The sequence below is a fragment of the Dipteris shenzhenensis genome, chromosome 15, assembly GCF_047967505.1.
Source record: "Dipteris shenzhenensis isolate YYH24624 ecotype China chromosome 15, Dip_SZ_1.0, whole genome shotgun sequence".
NCBI lineage: Eukaryota > Viridiplantae > Streptophyta > Polypodiopsida > Gleicheniales > Dipteridaceae > Dipteris > Dipteris shenzhenensis.
In genome coordinates, this window is record NC_141610.1 from 9,298,768 (window position 1) to 9,321,989 (window position 23,222).

Below are 23,222 nucleotides of genomic sequence, written 5' to 3' on the forward strand. Positions count from 1 at the left end.
GTCTCTGCTGAGGGCATGACCACGGACCCCGCAAAGGTAGAGGTGATCATCTCATTGCCCATCCCTCATACACCCAAAGAGGTGAAGTCCTTCTTAGGGCATGTAGATTATTACCGAAGGTTCATACGTTTCTATGCCGACATTGCTATTGCACTGACAAAACTCCTAAATCAAGACCGATCTTTTCTTTGGGCCACCCCACAACAACTAGCCTTTGATGATCTGAAGCATCACCTCGTGAAGGCCCCCATCCTCAGGCAGCCCGATTGGGATGTAATTTTTCATGTCCATGTGGATGCTAGTGGGTGGGCAGTAGGTGCTATACTGGCTCAACCTAACCAGGATACCAAGATTGATTTGAAATCTACTTCGTGAGTCGACAACTCAATGGAGCAGAATGCAATTACAGTACCACAGAAAGGGAGGGCCTTGGCATGGTTTATGCCATGACCAAGTATCGTCACTACCTCTTGGGCAACAAGTTTGTGATTATCACTGATCATCAAGCTCTTAAGTATTTATTGAATAAGCCTACTCTTGGTGGCCGGATAAGCAGATGGATTCTTCTTTTTCAAGAATTTGAATTCGACATTGTGGTGAGGGCTGGGAGATTGCATCAACCTACAGACCACTTGTCTAGGTTACATTCCGGGGAACCACCCACTGGTACCACCGATGAAATACCCGATGCGGGCTTGTTCGGAATGACGGCACTACCTGATGAATGCCTGTTTGCGGTGGATTCCTTCCCACCATGGTATGCCAACATAGTACACCTCTTGTCTACAGGTGGCTTTCCTCCAGGATTAACTCCAACAGAGAAACGCAAGCGGATCCTTCAAGCTGCTCCTTTAAAGTTGATTGCAGGTCAATTGTACAAGCTCGGGAAGGACCAGATCTTGAGACGGTGTGTGCTTCCGCACGAGACACAATCCATTCTTAAAGAGGCACATGCTGGCATAGGTGGAGGGCATATGGCCTCAGATGCTACTGCTCGGAAGATCATGCGAGTAGGGTTCTGGTGGCCCAAGCTCTTCCGCGACTGCCATGCTCATGTGACCAGATGTGATTCATGTCAACAAGCGGGCCCCAAGCCTACAAGGCATGAGTACCTCCCTCTCAAACCATTCACTCCGGTGCCTCCCTTCTATTGCTGGGGATTGGATTTCATTGGACCCATCTCTCCTGCCACACACCGAGGGAACAAGTATGCTCCGCTTGCCACCGACTATGGAATCAAATGGGTCGAAGCCAAGGCAGTCAAGAACTGTACAGCCCAGGTAGTAGTAGCCACATTTCTATATGACCAGATCATCTCTCGGTTTGGTTGTCCTATTGAGTTGATGAGTGATAGAGGGTCTCACTTCCTAAATGACACCATTACTGCACTAGTTCACCTGCTACAAATAGTTCACAAATTTTCATCTCCCTATTACCCACGTGCCAATGGTCTAGCTGAGAGCTCAAATCGCACAATGTGCGGGATCCTGCATCGACTTTGCCTAAGTTCTTTAGCCGATTGGGATGACATACTTACAGCTGCTTTATTCGCCTATCGAACTGCTTACAAGGCGAGTACTGGGTATTCACTCTTCAAGCTGGTTTATGGACTGGAGGCCGTTATGTCTTATGAATTTCATCTTGACACCCACAGGATTCTTCCAGACAAAAATGATAACTTTGAAGCGTGCACAATGGAACGCTTGTGGGATTTGGAAGCACTAGCAGAGCATCGACGTGAAGCAGTTTTCGCTCAAGAAGTGTGGCAGAAACGACAAAAAGCTTGGCATGACCGGAACCTGAGAAAAAGAAATTTCAAAGTTGGAGATTTAGTACTCTTGTATTCCAGTAAGTTTCTCAAACACAAACCTAAGTTTGTAAGTGGTTGGACAGGCCCATTTTTCATTGCTAAGCTTATCCCAAGTGGCGGAGTTTACTTGGCCACTTTGGAAGGCAGACTCCTACCTGCACCAGTGAATGGGTCACGCATCAAGAGGTACCATGATCAATGAGGAAACACCCTCCTAGTCCTTCCATATACACTCTTACCTTCTTCTTCCTGGTGATATCTTCTCCCTCTGAGGGCCACTTTCTCTCTCTACAAGGGTCCTCCTCTCTGCCCCTGGTGCCACTTTCTCTCTCTACATGGCTCCTCCTCTCTCCCCTTGGTGCCACTTTCTCTCTCTACATGGGTCCTTCTCTTTCCACTCGAGTGTCACTTTCTCTCTCTAAATGAGACCTCCATTTTTCACCCTGAGTCACTTTGTCTCTCTAAGTGTGACCTCCTTTTTTTCCTCCCGCGTCACTTTCTCTCTCTAAATGACCACCCTTTAAATGCGACCTCCCTTTTTCACTCCGTGTCACTTTCTCTCTCTAACTACGGCCTCCCCTTTTCATCCTGTTTTACAAACTCCTTCTCCTTCTACCTTCTCTCCAACTTCTATCTCTCTCTTACAAACCCCTTCTCTTTCCACCCTCTGTCCAATCTTCTATCTCTTACAAACCCCTTCTCTTTCCACCCTCTGTCCAATCTTCTATCTCTTACAAACCCCTTCTCTTTCCACCCTCTGTCCAACTTCTACACCTCTCTTACAAAACCCTTCTCTTTCCACCCTTTGTCCAACTCTCCACCTCCCTCTTACAAAAACCCTCTCTTTCCACCCTCTGTCCAACTTCTACCTCTCTCTTACAAAAACCTTCTCTTTCCACCCTCTGTCCAACTCCCCACCTCCCTCTTACAAAAACCTTCTCTTTCCACCCTCTGTCCAACTCCCCACCTCCCTCTTACAAAAACCTTCTCTTTCCACCCTCTGTCCAACTTCTACCTCTCTATTACAAAAACCTTCTCTTTCCACCCTCTGTCCAACTCCCCACCTCCCTCTTACAAAAACCCTCTCTTTCCACCCTCTGTCCAACTTCTACCTCTCTCTTACAAAACCCTTCTCTTTCCACCCTCTGTCCAACTCCCCGCCTCCCTCTTACAAAAACCTTCTCTTTCCACCCTCTGTCCAACTTCTACCTCTCTCTTACAAAAACCTTTTCTTTCCACCCTCTGTCTAACTCCCCACCTCCCTCTTATAAAAACCTTCCCTTTCCACCCTCTGTCCAACTTCTACCTCTCTCTTACAAAAACCTTCTCTTTTCACTCTCTGTCTAACTCCCTACCTCTCTCTTACAAACACCTTCTCTTTCCCTCTGTCCAACTTCTACCTCTCTCTTACAAAAACCTTCTCTTTCCACCCTCTGTCCAACTCCCCACCTCCCTCTTACAAAAACCTTCTCTTTCCATCCTCTGTCCAACTCTCTTTCCACCCTCTGTCCAACTTCTCCCTCTCTCTTACAAAAACCTTCTCTTTCCACCCTCTATCCAACTTCTACCTCTCTCTTACAAAAACTTTCCCTTTCCACCCTCTGTCCAACTCCCCACCTCCCTCTTACAAAAACCTTCTCTTTCCACCCTCTGTCCAACTCCCCACCACCCTCTTACAAAAACCTTCTCTTTCCACCCTCTGTCCAACTCCCTACCTCTCTCTTACAAACACCTTCTCTTTCCACCCTCTGTCCAAAACCAGCTCCTCCTCCCAGCTCTCCTCTCCTTGGCAACCAGCTCTCTCTCTCCTCCTTGGCAACCAGCACCTCCTCCCAGCTCTCCTCTCCTTGGCAACAGCTCTCTCCCTCTCCACGCAGCTCCCTCTCCTCCCCTTCTCTCCCTCTACGCACCACCCTGCCCCTCCCCCCTCTCCCTCTTCCTGCCCTCCCCCCCCTCTCCTGCGCACAGCCCCCCACCTCTCTCCCTCTACCCGCCACCCTGCCCCTTCCCCCCTCTCCCTCTACCTGCCTCCCCCCTCTCTCCCTCTACCTGCCTCCCCCCTCTCTCCCTCTTCCTGCCCCCCCCCCTCTCTCCCTCTACCCACCACCCTGCCCCTCCCCCCTCTCCAACGCAGCCCCTCCCCCCTCTCCCTCTACCTGCCTCCCCCCCCTCTCTTGCGCAATAGCCCCCCCCCCCTCTCTCCATCTACCCGCCACCCTGCCCCTCCCCCTCTCTCCTGCGCAGCCCCTCCCCCCTCTCCCTCTACCTGCCTCCCCCCCTCTCTTGCACAACAGCCCCTCCCCCCCCCCCCCTCTCCCTCTACCCGCCACCCTCCCCTCCCGCTCTCTCCTGCGCAGCCCCTCCCCCCTCTCTTGCGCAACAGCCCCCCCCCCCCCCCCCCCCCTCTCTCCCTCTACCCACCACCCTCCCCCTCCCGCTCTCTCCTGCGCAGCCCCTCCCCCCTCTCCCTCTACCTGCCTCCCCCCCTCTCTTGCGCAACAGCTCCCCCCCCTCCCCCCCCCCCCCCTCTCTCACTCTACCCACCACCCTGCCCCTCCCCCTCTCTCCTGCGCAACCCCTCCCCCCTCTCCCTCTACTTGCCTCCCCCCTCTCCAGCGCAACCCCCTCTCTCCCCTCTCCCTCTACCTGCCTACGTCCCCCTCTCCTACGCAACTCTCCCCCCTTCTCCTCCCTACACCCTGTGCGTCACCCCCTCTCCCCTCCTTGTTCCCGCCCCCCTCCTCCCCCCCCTCGTCACCCCTCCCTCCCTATCAGTCTACATCCGTCCTCTTCCTCTACCTCTCTACCGACACCCCCTCCTCACTCTTTTCCTCTCCATACGAAGCATGGGCCTGCATTGGTGGCTCTACTAAGGAATTCTCTCGTAGTAGATTCCGGGCTCCTCTCTTATTAACCTCGACATCAACACCTCCTCCTCCCTCCTTGCCTCTCCAGACCTCGACATCAACACCCCCTCCGCACTCTTTTCCTCTCCATACGACGCCATCGTTCATGCCGACCCGTGCCCCTCGCCACAAGTACAAACCCAGATTACCCCGCGATACTTTATTCGTTGACTTCCATCGGGCTCGGGCAGGCCACAAAACAGGATCAGGACCATCCTCCATGGCATCACTTGGCAAACACACCATTGATGACTTGGGTGCCGGGTCTATACCACAGAGCACTTCCAAACGACCTTGAGCAGCTGCAGATTCACCTCCCTCCAACAGGATCACTATCATATCAGATGAGGAGCTATCCCCTTTTTCGAGTTCCTCTGATTCAGATCATGGAGGCTCTGACTATCTGCCCCCCACAGGTACAATCAAAACACCATCCAAGGCATCCAGTGGGCACAGTGGTCACAGTACCGGTGGCGGTGATTTGGCTCCACAAAGTACAGCTTGTGATCTTCCACCCCCTGCTTCATCTTCCTCGATCATTCGGGTGGTTTTCAAACCTTTCCTCGATCCCACACTCAAGCTATCTAGCATCTTCTCACCTGATGAGATAGCTCGCATGTCTCTCATGGAGTTTGATGATGTCACACTTCCCCAGGTGGACGTCCAAATGTGTACTGCGTTCATTCAGTCTTATGACTTTGCAACAGACACATTTGGATTCCTGAATTCCCGTCACATGTTCACTCCTAGTCTCGTATCCACATATCTCTGTCTTCCCACACTTCCCTTTTTGCCACCTCACACCGACTCACCCACATTCATGTCCTTCTTGTCTACGTGTAAAACTCATCGCAGAGGACATGAGTGCAAGAAGGTTCTCGAGGGAAAAAGCCGGGAGGCGCTTTTAGCGAGGTATTTATTCACGCACTTCTACTCTGCCCTAGGCCACTTCTTCATCACCAAGGCGATCAATTCTGCCTTAGACTCCATTCTCTCGGTCACTCCCTACGATTTCGCCTCACTCTTCTACTCTGCCTTCCGTAACACAGTCCGCAAGCGTCGAGGCACATATACCTGTACTTGTGGGCCCCACCTCACCTTCTTACTTCACCAGTGGAAGGCCAATCCTCCTTCCATTGTCATAGGTCGCCTTCCTTCATCATCTCTCTCCCCTCCTGTCACCCCCTCTTCCATCTCTTTCACTGTCACTTCCAGTGTCCCTTCCCCAGGAACTGCCTCCTCTCCTCTTTCGATCAGGAGGACACCTCGGCGAGCGCCACCTTATGAAGTTTGCGCCGGAGCTTCTTCAGTATATTCTGTTACCTGTGCCACAGGTTTCCCATCAGTGACATGTCTTGTATCTCCATCAGTCACTTCGCCAATGCCCGTGCCCGGACTTGCATCTCCATCAGTCACACTTGTCCAGGCTTCTCCAGGGATCTTTAGACTTTCAGTGGGAGGGATTGCACCAGGTACACCCCCTGTTGTACCAGTGACGATGACTGTTGTACCAGTGACGACGACTATTGTACCAGATACGATTGTTGTACCAGGGACTTCCTCGAAAGGTGTATTGTTACGAAGGACTACAGCTATTTCATCTTTCCTCCCTACCACTTTCACCGATGCAGTTCAGGCGAACCTCTGACCATGTGTTGGACCAAGTGTTGGACCTGAATCTTAGCCTGGGTCCTGACTCCCACGGGCTTTCTTAGGGGATGTCATCCTAGGGAGTACTTCACATTTCGGCCTCCCCACCACGACCACCACAGGGCAAAGACAGGAGCAAAGACTGAAGTGGGAGCCCCTCTCGAGAAGATCCTCCATCGGCCACTTCAGCATCAGAGGAGGTATTTGAGGGAGGGATTTTGCCCCAATCTGTGGATTGCCCACCCCTTCATGAGAATGATATGTTCACAGCTTACATAGCTTCTTCATCAGGCCCACCTCTTTCAAATATTTCCCTGGTGGAAAAACAGAATGAAGATTACAGCCAACTACTATTTGTTCTTCACAAGAAACGCTCACCAGTATGTGGGGAAGAGGAGGATCTCAATCAAATCTTCACCATTCCCTTGTAGGAATGCCTCGCACAGAACAGAAAGATCTCCAGGGCCCCGACATGTTTTGTGCACTTAGACAAATTGGCACCTACAGGAAACCTGTCAACCGAGAAAGAGGGAGCTCTCCCTGACATGTTTGAGGAATCGGGGGACATGATTAATTTGGCAGACAGGATGAATTACAGCGATAGGTATGAGTGGATGAAAAGGTCCCTGCATCTTGCTCAGCGTATCATGGATGACACCTTCACGCAGCTTGGGACAGCGGTCTTCAATTCCACAAGTTATGCTCATAAGCTCCTCTCTCAACAGCAACATTTGAAGTTAGAATTCGAGAGAGCACATGCAGCCCAGCAGCGCGCCACATTCAGCAGGCTGCCCTTGAGGATCGCCTCCATAATCACAAGCAGGAATGGGAAGCAGAAATGACAACACTACGCAGCCAACATGCAGCAGCTCTGGCAACTTTGCAAAGCCAGCATGTCACAGAGGTGACCAGATTTCACCAGGAGATTACACAGTTAAAAGAGTCATCGTCTTCCTCCGAGATTGCCAAGGAAAAATCAGAATCCAGAGTGGCTGAATTGGAAAAGAAGCGTTCATCCATGGAGGAAGAATTCACAGATCTTCGGACGCAGTTGGCCACCCTCCAGACTTCCCAGTCCACCTTGCAAGGGCAAAAGGATCATTACTACCGGCGATACCACCGATATAAAGCCAAGTATGAAAATCTGAAAAATGTTATGGACACGCTTGAGTGTGAGGAGGAAGCACCATGACTGAGCCAGAGCAAAGGGATGAGCAAAAGGCCAGAGCCAAATACGAAGGCGGAAGAGGAGAAGGCAGAGGAACAGACTGCTGATTACCACCCTCAGTAATCTCATACAAGGGTTTGATACATGGGTGTTTGGGTTTTTTTTTGCACTGTTAGATTTTTGCCAAGCTGCTTGGCCCTCACTGTAAATATCAGTGTTTTACCTCAAGATGTACTCAGTTTGTTTGCAATTTTCCATGCTGTCCCTTATCACACAGCAGTTTATTTTTCATGTTTCAACTTAATACAAATCTTGGATTACTCCCACGGCCAACCACATGGTCTGCACCATTTCCTTTTCCTACTCCATCACCATATCAATGGTTTGTAAGTTCATTTTTTTTTTCTTTGACGGATTCGTCCTCCATTTCTATTCACCGGGACAGTGAATGATAGTGGCCGGGGAAACTGTTACCTTATCACACGACGACCACCTGTCGACAGGCGTTGACCACATGACGACATCTGTTGACCACATGTTGACCATGTGTCAACACAAGTTAGCCACACGATCACACAAGTTCATCCAGGAGTACTATCCGAGGCAACCATGTATCGACACATGTCAACCACAGGTCAACCAGGAGTATCATGTCCAAAGTGATCTCATCAAGAGCTGCGCACATGGAGAGTGAGCTTAGCACATGGAGCAATCAGGAGTATTTACATTTACACAGTGGTTCAGTGATACAGTGGTGCAATGGTGCGGTGATCCAGCTCACCTACACATGGAGAATTTACACCATCCTAACTAGAAGAGGCTGGCGAGTCAGGGAGTCAGGAAGTCGCCGTGGCCATCAAGAGAGCCAGCGGCGCGACGGCTATCCTCAACAGCCAAGGAGATAAGAGGATGACCAATGGGAAGAAAGGGGGGGATTCTCAGCGAAGAAGAGACCCTCCAAGGCGGGGGATGAGGATGAAGGAGAAGGTGGAGAGAGGGGAAGGCATTCAGCATTCGGCACTGGAGCGAAAGAGAGGAGAGTGAGGAGAGATAGAGGCTAGAGCTACGAGCTCGCCAAGGAGAGAGTGTGGAGAGACTTGTGTGTACCCTCTGTCTACTATGGGGATAGACCTGTGTATTCTTGTGACTTGCGACTTGTGACTCGGAGACACTAGTCCAGTGATATGTACTTTGGCAAACTTGGTCACTTTCTCATCTCTCTTGTCTCTTCCCGATATGGGGATTGTTCACCAGTGTAGGACGAGATTTTCTTATTCTGCTTATGTTGTGGAGTTCGCCGGTGATTGTCAGTTAGCATAGTGCACTCGTACGACGTCGTCGTTCACTGCAGTATAGCATATGACACTTGCACACCACTGCATGGTGCACTCTGCGCGATCCATTGCATTAGAGCATTGCAACACTCGTGCTTCTCACGCCAGTGGCCTTTGGCCTCCGGTAACACCTCCGGAAGGATAGGAACCCCTCCCCTCAAACATGCACTCCCGAAGGCAGTGCTGCACTCCCAAATGGCAGTGATTGGGAATGATGCAATGTGGTTATAGCTGGTGTGAATGATAAGGTAGTTATGGTTTACTGCCCTTTAGTTAGCTGAAGGCCGGTTTCAATAAGGTCCCAACCTCCCATCTCCTTTTTAAAAGAAACACCATACTAATCCAAAAAGCACTGAATTGTTGAGAAAAAGCACCCAACTTTGAATCGCAACTTGAGACGGCAACAGAATTTCGAATTGAAACGGATACTTGCCTACTGCAAAGCATCGAATGACCTGCTGTTTTGGGACAGCATACCAAACTCAAACAAATCTCAAGATTTGGAACTAATCTGAGCTTGAAATTTGCAGCAAACAGAGCATGCCAAGTTTCGCCAATTTTCTAGGATTAGAAGGAATTTTCTATGGAGTGGGCTAGATGGTTCTGCAGACACTAGAGGCAAGGCGGCATGGGGGACCTTGATCCTCCCCACGCGGGAAGGGGGCCTCAATATCATTGATCTAGACTTGCAGTGCAAGGCCCTGCTATGCAAGGTGGTGAGCAAGCAACTTTTTCCCAGATAAGAACCTTGGAAAGATCTTTTCATTTGATGCATCTTGTTCTCCTTCCATGGGCGGGGATTGGATGGATAGCACTAGATGGATTTCTACTTCATCCTGTCTCAGGGCTCCCTCCTCACCTCTTATGGCTACTATCTTGAAAGCATGGGCAGCTTTAGGAGTATTCTTCGGAGAGTTCCTCCCTCCTCTCGAAAAGAGATTGATAGGCAGCCCGTCATGTGGAATGACAGCATACTTCATGATCATTGCAACTGCTCTAGATGGGAGAGAGGGCATGCTTCCTTTGTTGGCTCTTGGAAGGATTTCAAAAACTATCCAGATGATCATAAACTTCAATTAGAAAGTGTAGGGAGAATTCAGCAGATAGAATTCAACAAATTGATGCACCAGCCCCTTGGATTGAGTTCATCCAGATGATAGGCCTCACTATTGCTCTACTTGGCTTAATGCCTTTATGAGGTTAGGTATGTCATTCACGAAGTGCTTTTTGGCTGCATGATAGTATCTAGAACCTAATTCGGATCACATTTCCTTGGGTTCATGGAGGATTTGGCTCTATGGAGGTGTCCCCATAAAGTATTAGCAGTGGGACCCTGGGGAGTGGGAGTGATTGATGACCAAGAGAAGAGCCTCTCCTTCTTTCACTACGCGATCAGTGATGCATGGAAATTTTGGCTCAGTTTTAGAGGCTGAAAGCCCACCAAAGGGAGAATTTTCAGATTTCTACTGACCAGCAAAGATCCTTTTAGAAGAGACTCTGGAAATCCCTTAAGAATAGAAAAATCACGCTTTGTTTTGGCTTTCTATTCACGGAGGGAGTGCAATGAATGAGTGGAGGTCCATGTTCTAAGCAGCCTATACTTGCTCTCGTTGCATCTTTGCTCAGGAGTCTATTCAGCATCGTTTATGGAATTGTAGATAGGCGAGGACCATTTGGAAGGGGATTGCTAGTCTATCGAGCACTTTTGTTTCCTCCCTCTGCTTCATGATTTGCAGCTCGGTGGCTTGGATCTCTCTTTTGGGGCCTCAGGTCTTTTATAGGTCCTTTCACTTTGATGCAATCGAGTTGAGTCATGCTCCCTGGAGGATGTTCTCGGCTCTCCTTACAGACATGTACATGCCTCAGTGGATACTTCTTGGGAGATTCTTGCAAGCATTTCAACGAGGGATATTTGAAGAGCTAGATGTAGAGAGGCTTTGGATGGCTCCCAAATCCAACCCTTCACACACATTGGCAAGTATATGGCCTGATACTGTACACACGTTGATGGCCATTTCAATGAGCATGCGGGGGTCTTTCCAAGCTCCCCATTTTTCTTGGAGTCTTCTGCAAGGTTGAGGTGGCAATTTCAACCTCAACGTTGAATTTTTCCTAGCTCTCGTGCTTGGCATGATGTATATCTACCATGATCTTTGCTCTTGGTGTTTCTTCCAACTTAACAGAAGTCTTTTCCTTGGGGGGGAAATAAAAGGCCTTCATGGCATTGTCACTCTCTGAATTGATCCTAATAGAATCATTTCTTTAATACATGATTTTGTATTACGCTCTCATAGTATTTCATCCTAGATGCTTGTATTTTGGTCATAATTACAATAGTTCACTTATTTTTTTTGTTTGGGGTGTGTGTGTGTGTGTGTGAGGATTGCCTTTCCTCCTTTGTCTTTCTGGACAAAGGTTTTTATTATGCCCACTGCTCTTCGACTGATGTAGTGGAGCGACTTGTCAGTCGTGCTGGTATTCATGGGGCCGGTTTCTTTGCTTATGTGATGCCCTGGGATCCACTTTTTGATCCATCTACCTCTCTTCTGACTCACTGTCCGTGGATTACCCTCAAAGCGTTGCCTCTACCTCTTCTTCAGCATCTTCCTACTCTTGCAGCGCTTTTGGGGAGGCCTCTACATGTTCCGAGATGGGAGTTTTTGCAGGATACCCGGGATGTTCGCCTTTGTATTTTATGGGATATGATGCAGCCTGTGCCCTCTACTCTGAATCTTGATTTGGGATTTGCCCATCCGATGCGCATCAGGCTGCATTTTGCCTCTTTTTCCTACAGCATGTTATCGGTGCCGGTAGGTTGGTCATTTTGCTCGTGCTTGCCCTTCTACTTCCATGACCGCTCCTCCTGCTCCTTCAACTGTGAAGGTTACTCTTCCTTCTCCTCCAGTTTTTGCTAAGACTGTACTGGATAAGCCTTCTTTTACTGCTCCGAAGCATTACTGGAGGAAGGTAGAAAAATCACAGGCCAATCTTTCTCTTGCTGAAGAAGTTCAAGATCCGACTCTTGTTGAGCATCATCAGCCTCCTTCTCCTTAGGATATGGATGTGCCCCTTGCAGAGGGGATCATACAAGATGCTGCACATGCCTTTTCTTAGGTTGATCCTCGGAGTGAAGCTGAAATGCTGAGTCCTGCTTTATTAGATGCAGCTCTTTCGTCCGAGGATACAGATGTTGATCTAGCTCCTTTGCCTTTGATGCCTGTGCCAGAGTCTTCTTCTGTTCGGGATGTGCCCTTTTCAGTGGATTATTTTCATCCCATGTTACAACAGGTTTTTGAACCTGTGATTCAGAAATTTCGGGTGCCGGGCTATATTAAGAAGAATCATAAGGGCAAAAAACAGCTTGTTTTTATTGATGGTGTGGTTTCTACACTGCATCAATTTTTACAAAGCAATAATCTGAAGCTGGAGGATGTTGTGTTTGATCCTCCTCTAGCTTGATATGTAACTTTTTACTTGGCTGCCTCATGACTTTTGCTCTGAGGCTTTACTTGTAAATTTTTTCCTTGTACTTATTGGTGGGTTTTTACCTTTTTTGGGGTTTCCCACACAGAAATATAAGATTTCACAAAAAAAGTGTGTTGGGCTGGGGGTGGCACGGGGGGGGGGGGGGGGGATGTAAATGAATGAAATCTTTCTTAGAATTGATTGCTGAAATCATAACGCTTGTTCCCAAAAAGCAAGTCCTCGATGGGAGAGAGAGTTCTCAAAAGCAATAAATTCCTTAGATTACATGCCTTTGTAAACAGGGTCTTTATTTTCCCCAAACAAAATCCAGAAACTATGGATTCCCCCCAAATGTTTAATCTAAACAAACAAACTGAAACCTTTGAGTCACTAATGAGGAGCTCGCAAATAAAATAGTGTCGAAATAAAGTATGTTCAAGAAGTATTTGAAGCTACAAGAGTTTAGGAAATCTCGGAAAAGAAACCAAACTCATTTTTTGATTGCTATACATCTTCAACTATGAACATATCAGTGGCTTATCCTAGGAAGGTTTGTCCAAATGCTAAGATGAATACGAACGGACCAGAAGCTTGTGTCGAGCCTCCAGTGATTCGGCATTATCATCAACCATAAATTGTGGATGAGGAACTTCAAGAGCCTCTGGGCCCATAGTCAAATCTTTCTGATGAGAACACCCAAATGCAAGAAATTAGTTTAATCTAAAGAGAGTATTTAGAAATCTCAAGACAACCTGAAAGTTGAAACAAATCATTCCCTGACAGGTAGTTATAGATCCGTCGTATTTTAAAAAATTTGAGCATTGTGAGAGGATTGCAACTTGCCAAAACAGAGTGAAGATCAAGAGCCTCTGATCCACAATTCAAAGACACCATCCACTGTCAGATAAAACCTCTACTTGTTATTCTTAGAGAATGATCAAGTGTATTCTCTATTAATTGTAATCGACGGATCGTGACAAAGACGGCATTCAAATCAATTTAAAAGGGGGAAACACAAAGATAAATTGCAGACTAAAAATGGCATACAAAATTTTCCACTTGTCTTCATATACAAATACTCTATTACATTTTTTTGTACACCTATGTGTTGTGAAGTCTCTTTGCATGAGGGCTTCGATTTAAGATTACTGCAAGAGGATGCTAAATACAGTACATAATTTCCCAATATGTAATCTTGAAATGCTATATAAATGGGATGTAAAACCATCACTTGCACTGAGCTTTGTTAATTTCAACTATAAAGATGTACTGGTTCCTGGAGTCAGAGATAAGAGGATATGCGGGATGCCCTTTTTAGAATAGGCTCGAAGCCAATTCTCTTCAAATGTATTGATACTGGAAGACAAGTTTACAACAGCTAAGAGAATTTCAACATGATTATGCCCTGAGAGGCTTGTATTAAGCATTTTGACTCCTCGGGCTGAATCCGTTTTGTGATTGCAGCCCGCTGGCCTTTAGGCCTTCTTGTACTCTCACTTTCAAGTACTATAACTAGCACTACTTTTTGTGCAAAAAAAAAAGAGAATTTCAACGAAGACTGGATGGGATTTCGTGGTGAGGATCAATGACATACCTACTGAATTGAAAATAATGGAGAAAGGTATATAACAGAAAAATTGCAGAGACTTCATTGAGTGTTTTTGGGACCCTATTGTGCAGCATGTGACTGCAATTATCACAAAAGAGAAGACACCTGATCTTGAGATCTTATTTATATGGTATGAGAAGAGATTAGAAAAGGGTATTTGCATGCGCAACTAAACAAAGAGGTTTTTGGGCTGTAAAAGGAACAAATTCATGAGACAAAGAAAGACTTGGTTCTATAAGAGATAGATATTCATTTAGTGGAGGATCTAGCCCTACTTCAACTTCAACAGTTTCATTTTCAATCTTTTCAACAACCTGGAAGGTGATCCCACAATGCTGATAGATCAATAGAAGCAATTCATTTTCATTGTGATATTAATAAGCCTACATGCTTCATGATTCGCAAAAATGTGAAAAAGAATGTGTAGGTGACCTTGAAACATTGCTCATGCAGATTGACTCACAAACATATGAAGAAGCATGTGTGAGTGACAAGCCATGTACTATGCTGACTCTTTACAAAGCCACGTACTATGTTGGCCCTTGCAAAGCAATTAAGCTACCATCCATATCTTTCAAGAAGTTTAATCTTGAGCATAGCGTCTGCTGAATCTGTGAAAATATGGAGCTTAGATATTTTCATCGCTGAATTTACAGGAAAATCAGATCCTTTGACCCTGCCCTTGCTTGTGTGTCAGCATGATACAAAGATTGTGCATTCAAACAAGAGGAAAGAGGATTAAACCCCGTTTTCAAGTGCAGAAATCACACAAGTATAGGAGTGAAAATCCTCTTAAGAAGAGCAGATATGTCTGAGAGAACGTTGCAAGGATCGTGCATCAAAGGTGAAGCTCCCAAAAAAAAGTCAACTTTTTTAGTCATTTTTAAAAATTATTTCTTAGTTTCTAGCTGTATATTTATCAGCTCTTACTAATGATCCTCCCTTAGCTTGTGTATTTTATAGCAACAGAGGTGAGGCAAGAGAGTATGAAATGCAAGAAAAGAAGCAAAAGGAAGAAGGATTATACCAATTCGCTCTTTCATGAGAGTTTTTGTATCTTTGGACTAACCTTGGAGGAAATAAGGATACTTGAAGTCCTATAGTTGAGGGTTTGGAGAAGCGGGAAGTGACTGATCTGAAAAGAACCCCGGCTAAAGGCGGGAGGGAAAGGGAATGGTGTTACACTACATAGAAATTTCCCATACCATGTTGTCAAGGGACAATAAAAAACTGCACTCTATATTTCTATGTAAGACTTAATGGGAAGGGGCCTCCAATCTCAAATTAACTGATTTGTGGTTTCACATTAGAATGCATAAAATGATACGACAAAACTGCCTATGTAAGCTAAGGCATTGCATAGCAAACAAACCAGCAGGCAGTGGCCAACACCACCTGGTTGATGACTACCGGTCTAGAAGCAAGATCTAGCCTCGCTAAGCTCCAACCAAAACAGGATTTTCCTCTTGATACTCTCCAAAACAGGAGCAAACTCATGTATAGGGGAAATTCCAATGTCCCATGTGACAAATCCCTCGGCCCTATTGCCACTTGACAGAAATGGATTGTGGTTAGAGATGACAGACTTTCAAATTTAGTTTCAGCAAATTAGGAGGCTCCTTCTACAGATCTTGGTCCCCCATCTTACCCTGAGCAACCCCTCTCTCGTTCAACACAACAGGCCCTCCCTCCTAATTGAGAATTTAGGGTGGCCCTCTCTCTGGGCTTCTTTGCCAGCCCTCATAGGCAGGGATTTTATGGACTCTCGCTTCATTTCAACTCATTTAGAGTAATGCTTGTTACCTTTGGTTAATTGTGAAAACCTGGCAGAGTATGTGCCTTCCACCTTTATCGATACCCCTCTAGTTCATGTTGATAGAGTGTAGAACTCCACTAGTTTGTGCTAGAAGCGCCAAACCTTAGCTAAGGTTAGTTGTTAGTATGGAGGTTCCTAGGTCAGTCACCACGTGGCAGGTTTGCATGTGGAGGCCTTTTGGGAGCTGGAGACGTCGACTTGATCACGTGGGTGTCTTGTGATTACACTCCACGATTTGTGATGAAATTTGCTCGGCTTTCTCCTACTACTTACCGTGACTCGTGTGTGTGATTACATAAGCTGCTAAGTGCAGTGAGGACCCTCCTAGTGACGAGTTTGGAGACTGGTACGAAGTTGTGGCGATCGGGATTGGAATCCTCTGATGCTTCTCTTACTCTTGCGCTAATATCTCGTATCTTTGCTTCTCCATTGTGAGTTGTGGCACCTCGCGAGTCGCCTCACTTTCTCGTACAGGTCGAAACTCTGAGATATTCGTAGTGTGTTAGTACAGCTAGTCCTTTACAATGTCGTAAGACTGAGGAAAATCCACTCTGATTTCATTGTGTTTCTTTCATGCAATATAGTCTAGTTTTTTGTTGACTCTTTCTATGATTCTACTTTGGGTGTTCTTGACATATTCTCTATTATTTTAGTAATTAGTTTATGAGTTCGTTCCAACATATAGTATCAGAGCTTCACTGATGGATTGCTCCGAGCATGAACTCTTGAAATTCATTGGATCAAATTTTCTAGCTTGGCAGTTGGGAATCCGTCTGTATCTTATATAGAAAAGTTTATGGGAAACTGTTGCTAGGACAAGAAGAAACCGACCAACAAAGATGCTAAGGAGACACCTGAAAAAGTTACTCAGTGGGAGGTCAAAAACAAAAAAACGCTCGGGATTTTGGGCAAGCTCTTGGCAGTAAACATCACCTTGACCTGTCAAAATTAGCATGTGAGAATCGGGTAGTTACCTTGACCTGTCAAAATCTGCATGTGAGAATTGGGTATTGTGCAAACATTGTTTGGGTTCCGTCTGAGAAATTAGCCTAAAGATGGTTGAGAAGATGACGTTGGGTGAACATCTACACAAGCTTCGTTCAATTATGAGATAACTTGTGGACCTGGGACTTTGTGTAGAAGATGATGACACTAATGCAGCCCTCTTGTCCAGTTTGACACCAGCCTACAATGATATAGTGACGATACTACTGACATTAGCCTCAACGAGATAATCTCCACCCTCGTTGATGATGATGATGTATATCTTTTTTTTTGCCAAAGAAAGACTTCTACTAAGTATGAGCGCCGTCCGTCGTGACGTATATCCATATGAGCAAAACGCATATATTACAAAGGCAGCGACTGGCAAAAACGAATTCCTGAAGAAAGACAATCGAGACCAGTTCAAATGTGGATATTTGTGGCAAGCGGGGTCACAAGGAAGAAGTTTGCTACAAGAAGCATGAAGACATAATGAAGAAAAATAAGGAAGCTGCGAAAATTGTTGCTGATGAATATGTTGGATTGTGCTTCGTTGGATCAAGTACCGATGATCATTATGTTCCTAAGGATACAAAGACACAATAGAATTCATGATAAGTTATCTTTGTCTTTAATTTTTTGCTTTGTAGTGAAGCCTTTCAACTTTGACGAGCTGTCAAGTTTTGAGTTCAGTACTCTTTGATCCCCACTTTGTTTTGTGAGGGAAACTTTTGTGTATTCACTCATTTTCGTTTCTACTTTGACTCTATTTACAAAGCTTTTTTTTGTTTGAGCATTTGCTAGGTCTGTTAGTTGTGGAAACATTTTGGACAGATAGGTCTTTCGGTTTGAAGGAGAGTGTTAAAAACGCCAAACCTTAGCTAGGGTTAGTTGTTAGGATGCAGTGAGGGAGGTTGGTAAGTTAGTCATCACATGGCACGTTTGCATGGCTATACATGGGGGCCTTTACAGGCTAGCGATGTGGACTTGATCACACGTGGGCGTTTGGTGATTTACAATCCACCATTTGTGGTAAAATCTACTTAGCTTGCTCTTGCTAATTACCATGATTCTTTGCATGATTAAGCAATTACCTGTTGCTCGCCTCTACCTGGTTATTTTTTGTGGATCAGTGTCCTGGTATGTTGGTATTTCCAATGTACAGGTAGAGCTAAAATCATTCAAACAGAGAGCTCCTGTCACCAATTTTATCTAATCCAATGGCTAAGTATTTATTTGGTCACCTCTTGGTCTATTCAAATGGCCGTTTAAGCTTGGAAGCATGCGGCAGTGCAAATTTAGTGGCACTCCTAACATTCATCACTCTAGGCATGTTGGCTCAGTTTTTGCTTGTAAACTGTTTCACAGAGAGAGAATTGATTCGTTTATTTCTTTGAGCATCTTGGAGCTTCCTTGGGAGAGCACGTAACCTTGAAAGGTTCAATCACATTTATGACGTGGACAACCAATCACATTGAGGAGGTTCCATGAGTATTGTGATCATTCGTGGTGGTTCGATGAATCTATAAATCAACTGCTCTGTGTTCGGGTTCCCCTCTACGTCCACACGCTCTCATGAAAGTCATTTGAGTATTTAGTTTCTTGTATTGTTATAGTGCAAGCTTGGCTTGCTAGTCCATTAGGGTCCTTAGATGAGTCTTATGTCTTGTAGGCAGTTTGAAGTCTATTGTTCTCAGTTCATGATAATACATTTGGGTCTTTTGTGTCATTGACTGTCGATTTGCTTTAGTTCTCTCTATATTTCATGAAGGTGTATTTTGGATTGTGAGAACTTAGAAAAACGAGTAGCATGCTTAGAATTGCAAGTGGTATACTGCTATCCTGGGTCCCTTTTGCAAACTCATGGATCGTTAGGGGTGACTTCAACATCGTGGAGTTACCCTTAGATAAGGTGGTATGTCAGCAATCCATCAAGCACATCGAAGTAATAGCAATACCACATATGATCAATTGATCAAGGATAGGTTTTGGTGAGGGTAATGACAGGATACATGCCATGGGTATATGGATATTGAGACTTAAATTAACTTGGAAGTGATAGAATAATCGTGAGGATACCTGTTTTGTACCTGTTTTCTTGATCCATTGACTTTGTGCCCATGGTTCAATGTCTAGCCAAATTGAGGAGGGTGTCCCTTTGTTAGATTGTAGGGATGTTTTAGTAAACTTTGTAGGTGAGAACATGTCTCTAAGGTTGAGGAGGGATGAACACGTGGCACTTTTGTGCATGCAATTGAGGATGTAGCAAGGCAGCTCTTGAAGGTTCACGATCTCCTTCCAACCAGTCTCTTCGAAGTCTTTGCATAGCTATAGGAGAGTCAGGATGCTTTGTGCTCCTTGGCAGATACTTTGTGATGGACAGAGATTGGCATATGCTGATGGCGGTTGCCTCTCCAACCCGTTGATAAGGAAAAAAAGGAAAGACAACCAGGAATTATGTACTTCACCACGCCCGATAGCTGAGACTTCATAGGGATCAGCTGCAATGTGGGCTCGTAGATGATGAGTTTATGAACCAGGTTCCAGAGCAGGTGTCTTTGTATTAGGCACCGAGACAAACCCCCCACAAAAACTGACTGAACATGGATCACACAGACTCAGAGAGAGCCAAAAGACTACACAGCCCGAAACAGATAAACTTAGAACGGAACTGAACTTTCCCCCAAAACTCAGAGAACAGTCAGCCTTAGAATACTATAAACCCACAGCCCACACTCCTAAGCTTCCATCAAGGACAACAGCACGTAACTCTCCCCAAAGCTGCAGTCAACGCCACCTCATCTCCTTCTCTATCAGTACCAGGAATCTCCCATGATCAAATCAGCATAAGATCACAACCATGTCAAAGAAGCTTCCAAATCCTTTAGGATAGCTTCTCTTCCCTCACAAAGCAGAAGATCAGTGATTGACGAACATCTGCAGCAAGCATCAATCTCACGTTCTTCCACGAAGAGTGCCCAGCTCCTTTAGGACAACCATCATCGATGAAAAGTCACGTTCCATTTTGCCTTAGCCTGCAATTCCTTCGTCCCTCTATCTCTTTGCATACGGAGTTCATGAAGTCTCTATCGATGAGGATACTTCATGCTGCATAGTAGCGCTACCACCCCCTCTTCTCTGTCTTCACAAGAACCACAGCCTCTCTTTCTTTGTTGCTCACAGCGCATGCTCTCTGTCACTCGAGATATTCTGCCCAAGCCTCCATGGTAGTAGTGACGCTTCCCCACAGAACTGAGAACCCACCGTGCTTTATGTTTATCCGTCGCCCAAAGTCCTTTCCCCAGCCCGCATCATCTACTACAGCCAACTCTTTACAAGACTTCAGTAAGCGCTGACTGTACCACAGAGCTCGTCATCATGGAGCACCTGGAATCCATCTATGCCAAGCATGCAGTCGAAATTCCTGATCCCGTCACATACATAGACCTTCACACCGCCTTTTGCTTATGCACACCCTCTCTTTCGTCTACGAGACTCTTAGTTACGTGCGTCGCTTCCTCTCTTCTTCAGAAATTCTAGATTTCTCTACACGTGATCGATCGCAATCCAGACACTCTACCTTCCTTGCTACGTAGCCACCTTTGCATGAGCAGGATGCCTTCCCAATCAGTCCAGCCACCTCAGCCTAATTTGCCACCTCATCAGTGACATTTTACCACTCTCCCATTTAAAAAATGCAAATATCCCCCAAGGCACATTAAATGCACATTAAGACTTGCATGTACCCCCGTACACACACATGAAAATCCCCTTGACGTGGGCACCAAAACATATCAAATTCCTGTAGCATGCAAGTGCACATTGACTCAGAAAAATAAAATAAAGAAACCCTTCATGACTTGATTTACATGACCCCAAAAACATTTCACTTGACCACACACTAGACACCCTTGCTCTGGAGGTCTGGTACAACCACATTGCATTTCATCATCTCCCATGAAGTCCCTGCAAAACATACTTTATTGTCTCAAAAAACTATACATTAGTCCATCATGCTTGTGAAAGAAAAATCCACAAATGCCAAAAGCCCACACCTACCCTAGATGTGTACAACTATGTGCCTACCCACAGCTATATACAGTGCTCAAAAACTTGATACAGATTTTGTCCTATCACCGTGAGGTGGTTCACATTCTATAAAGGTTGCTTGCGGACGCTGTCAGTGCGGATATGAGAGCAGAGATTCCATCGCTGTGTGCTATCTCTTTATGCAACTGTGTGAGTCGCCTTCGGTATGTGGAAGCCTTCTGATAGAGAGCAGTCTGTATGGCAGCCAGGAACAACTTGCGTAGTCTTGGCCTTTGTGGCATCTTTTTTCTTGATTGTGTGTCCTTCGTCATCTTATCCCTTTGAGGCTAAGTCTATTTGAAAGTCTTTGTAAACCTGCTCTAAGCATAGTCGGGCTGTGCAGCTGGTAGTTATAACTTAGGTTTTCAATATAGTGTGTTTTGGAGCCTACACCTGGTGGTCAATTCTCCGATATCTACTGCAAGTATTTCCATTTTTCAGTGCTTTGTCTATGTCAAGTTGTGGAGAGATTATTGTAACTTGTACTTTGAATACCAACACCCTTTACGTCTAGAAGATGTCATTCTGTAAATGTAGATAAAAGGCATCTTTATTCCAAACTTTTATTTATAATCAAATTTGGGGTCTTGGGTTTACGCTGGGTCCACTTACAAACAGCCGCTTTCTGGTAGCATATCTTCCTTCACCAAAATATTAAAAGAATGTTGCAACAAAGGATTCTCTTTTCTAACTTAAAAGTCTATCTCTTTCATTCTAGCAAAGAGTATCGTCCATGCAGCTTATCATTTTAGAAGAATATATTTTTATTCAACAGACTTCATGACTTCAATCAATAAAATTGGTCTTTTGAACTCCCTCAATCAGCTTCACACTTTGCTTTCTATGTAGTAAAGGGAAATTTTAGGATGTTTGCGGAAGTAAGGTAATTTTAGGTAGGCCCATTCACTAAATGGCAATCATGTCATGCTGTCAATTTAGGACTTCAAACAGAAAGCAAATATGTATTTGCAAGAAATTGAGTAGCGAAACTTACATGTCTCAATTCCAAAATGTGTCCTATGCATGTTTCAAGAGTCTTCCTTAAATCAATGCGCTTTTGAGCATGGATGATCTGCAAGGTCATCCAAGACTGAAACGTTGTTATGTATTTCCATATCTGAAATTGCTCATGCTAGTTTTGGTGATTATCCAATAATCCCACAAGAGGTATACTTTTAAAAATAAGTTCATTAAAGCCCTACGTTTTTTGCATCTGAGATGTGAGAAATGAGCAATGTGCATCAAAACCTGCAGCCTCGACTTATGTTTTTGGAGAAGAGTGTCCAACTATAACTGTGAGCTTACCAGTAAACAACTGATAGTAGCTCGTGGAAACCATCTTTCATCAGGGATCTCTAATGCAACACATTTAGTCAAAAGACAAAGTTAGAGAAAACATCTTTGGGGACAAAAGAAAACAGTTGCTCTCCCTCCCCGCTGCCTGCTGCTCCTCCCCCTCAGCCTGCCCCACTCGTTCTCAGCTCACCTCACCATAACTTTCTCCCCTCTCAGGCTCTCTTTCCACTCCCCTCCTGCAGGCAACAAAAAGTTTCTAACAGCTTTCAAGTTTGTCCTTCGACTGTTGATTGGCGATCATCAATCATCCTTGCCACCATCTGCCAGACATGAGAACTTTTATTTCCTCTGAAGAAGAGTTGAAGCAGCTCAAAAAGGAGCTGAAGATGAAAGTACAAAGAAAAACCGGTTACTAGCTCTATGCCCCTGTTTTCAGATCTTATGGCTCACCGCCTAGAGAGATTCCGAAACAGGAGCTAGCAACCAGGGTGGTGGCCTATACATCCAACGAATACCCCTCACGGAGAGGGTGTAGAATGTTCCTGCGGACCAAGCTTGGCAGAAACATTCTCGCCTTTTGGCAGTCGCTCTCGAACCTGGAGTACCGCGCTCCCAAATGGTGCGCAAAGTGAATATAAATCCTGCCAGATGGCTACTACGGTAGCCGTCGGAGAAACCCGCTGGCCTCCAATCACCCGGCGGCATTGCATGACCCAAATGTTCCAGGCAGTAATGCTGGATACTGTCTCCCACACACTGCCCTCCTGTAGAGGAGGTGGGTGTAAACGGACAGGCTGAGATGCATCATGAGTCTCTATCTGAGAAACATGTTGTCCATGAATCCTGTATGCCGGTGAGACAGGATCAATCGAGAAGGCGTGCCCGCCCTCTGTGAGCTAGGGTGCCATCCCCCAAGTGAAGTCTCTGCTCATCCTCTGTGTGCTAGCCACAATCATGAGGGATGCCAACCATGTCTGTTGTGCCAGCTGGCAGCCCCACAGGTAGTGAGGTATCGTCTCCAAAACCCCTTCTGCGTAGCCAATGCATCTGCCATCAACCTGCATCTGCTCGAGCCATGGACCAATGGGCAGATCT

General features: G+C 45.8%; 1 protein-coding gene across 1 annotated transcript in view; it reads right to left on the reverse strand.

Annotated features, from left to right (window-relative positions):
• Positions 1–23,222, reverse strand: part of LOC147893316 (uncharacterized) — a 183,972-nt gene that overhangs the window by 143,753 nt on the left and 16,997 nt on the right. Inside the window, exons 3-5 of the mRNA XM_087385707.1 lie at positions 21,826–21,903; positions 13,177–13,230; positions 12,918–13,016 (exon numbers count right to left, since the gene is read on the reverse strand). Coding sequence (XP_087241833.1) covers positions 12,918–13,016; positions 13,177–13,230; positions 21,826–21,903 — 231 coding nt within the window. The remainder of the gene's footprint in view (positions 1–12,917; positions 13,017–13,176; positions 13,231–21,825; positions 21,904–23,222) is intronic.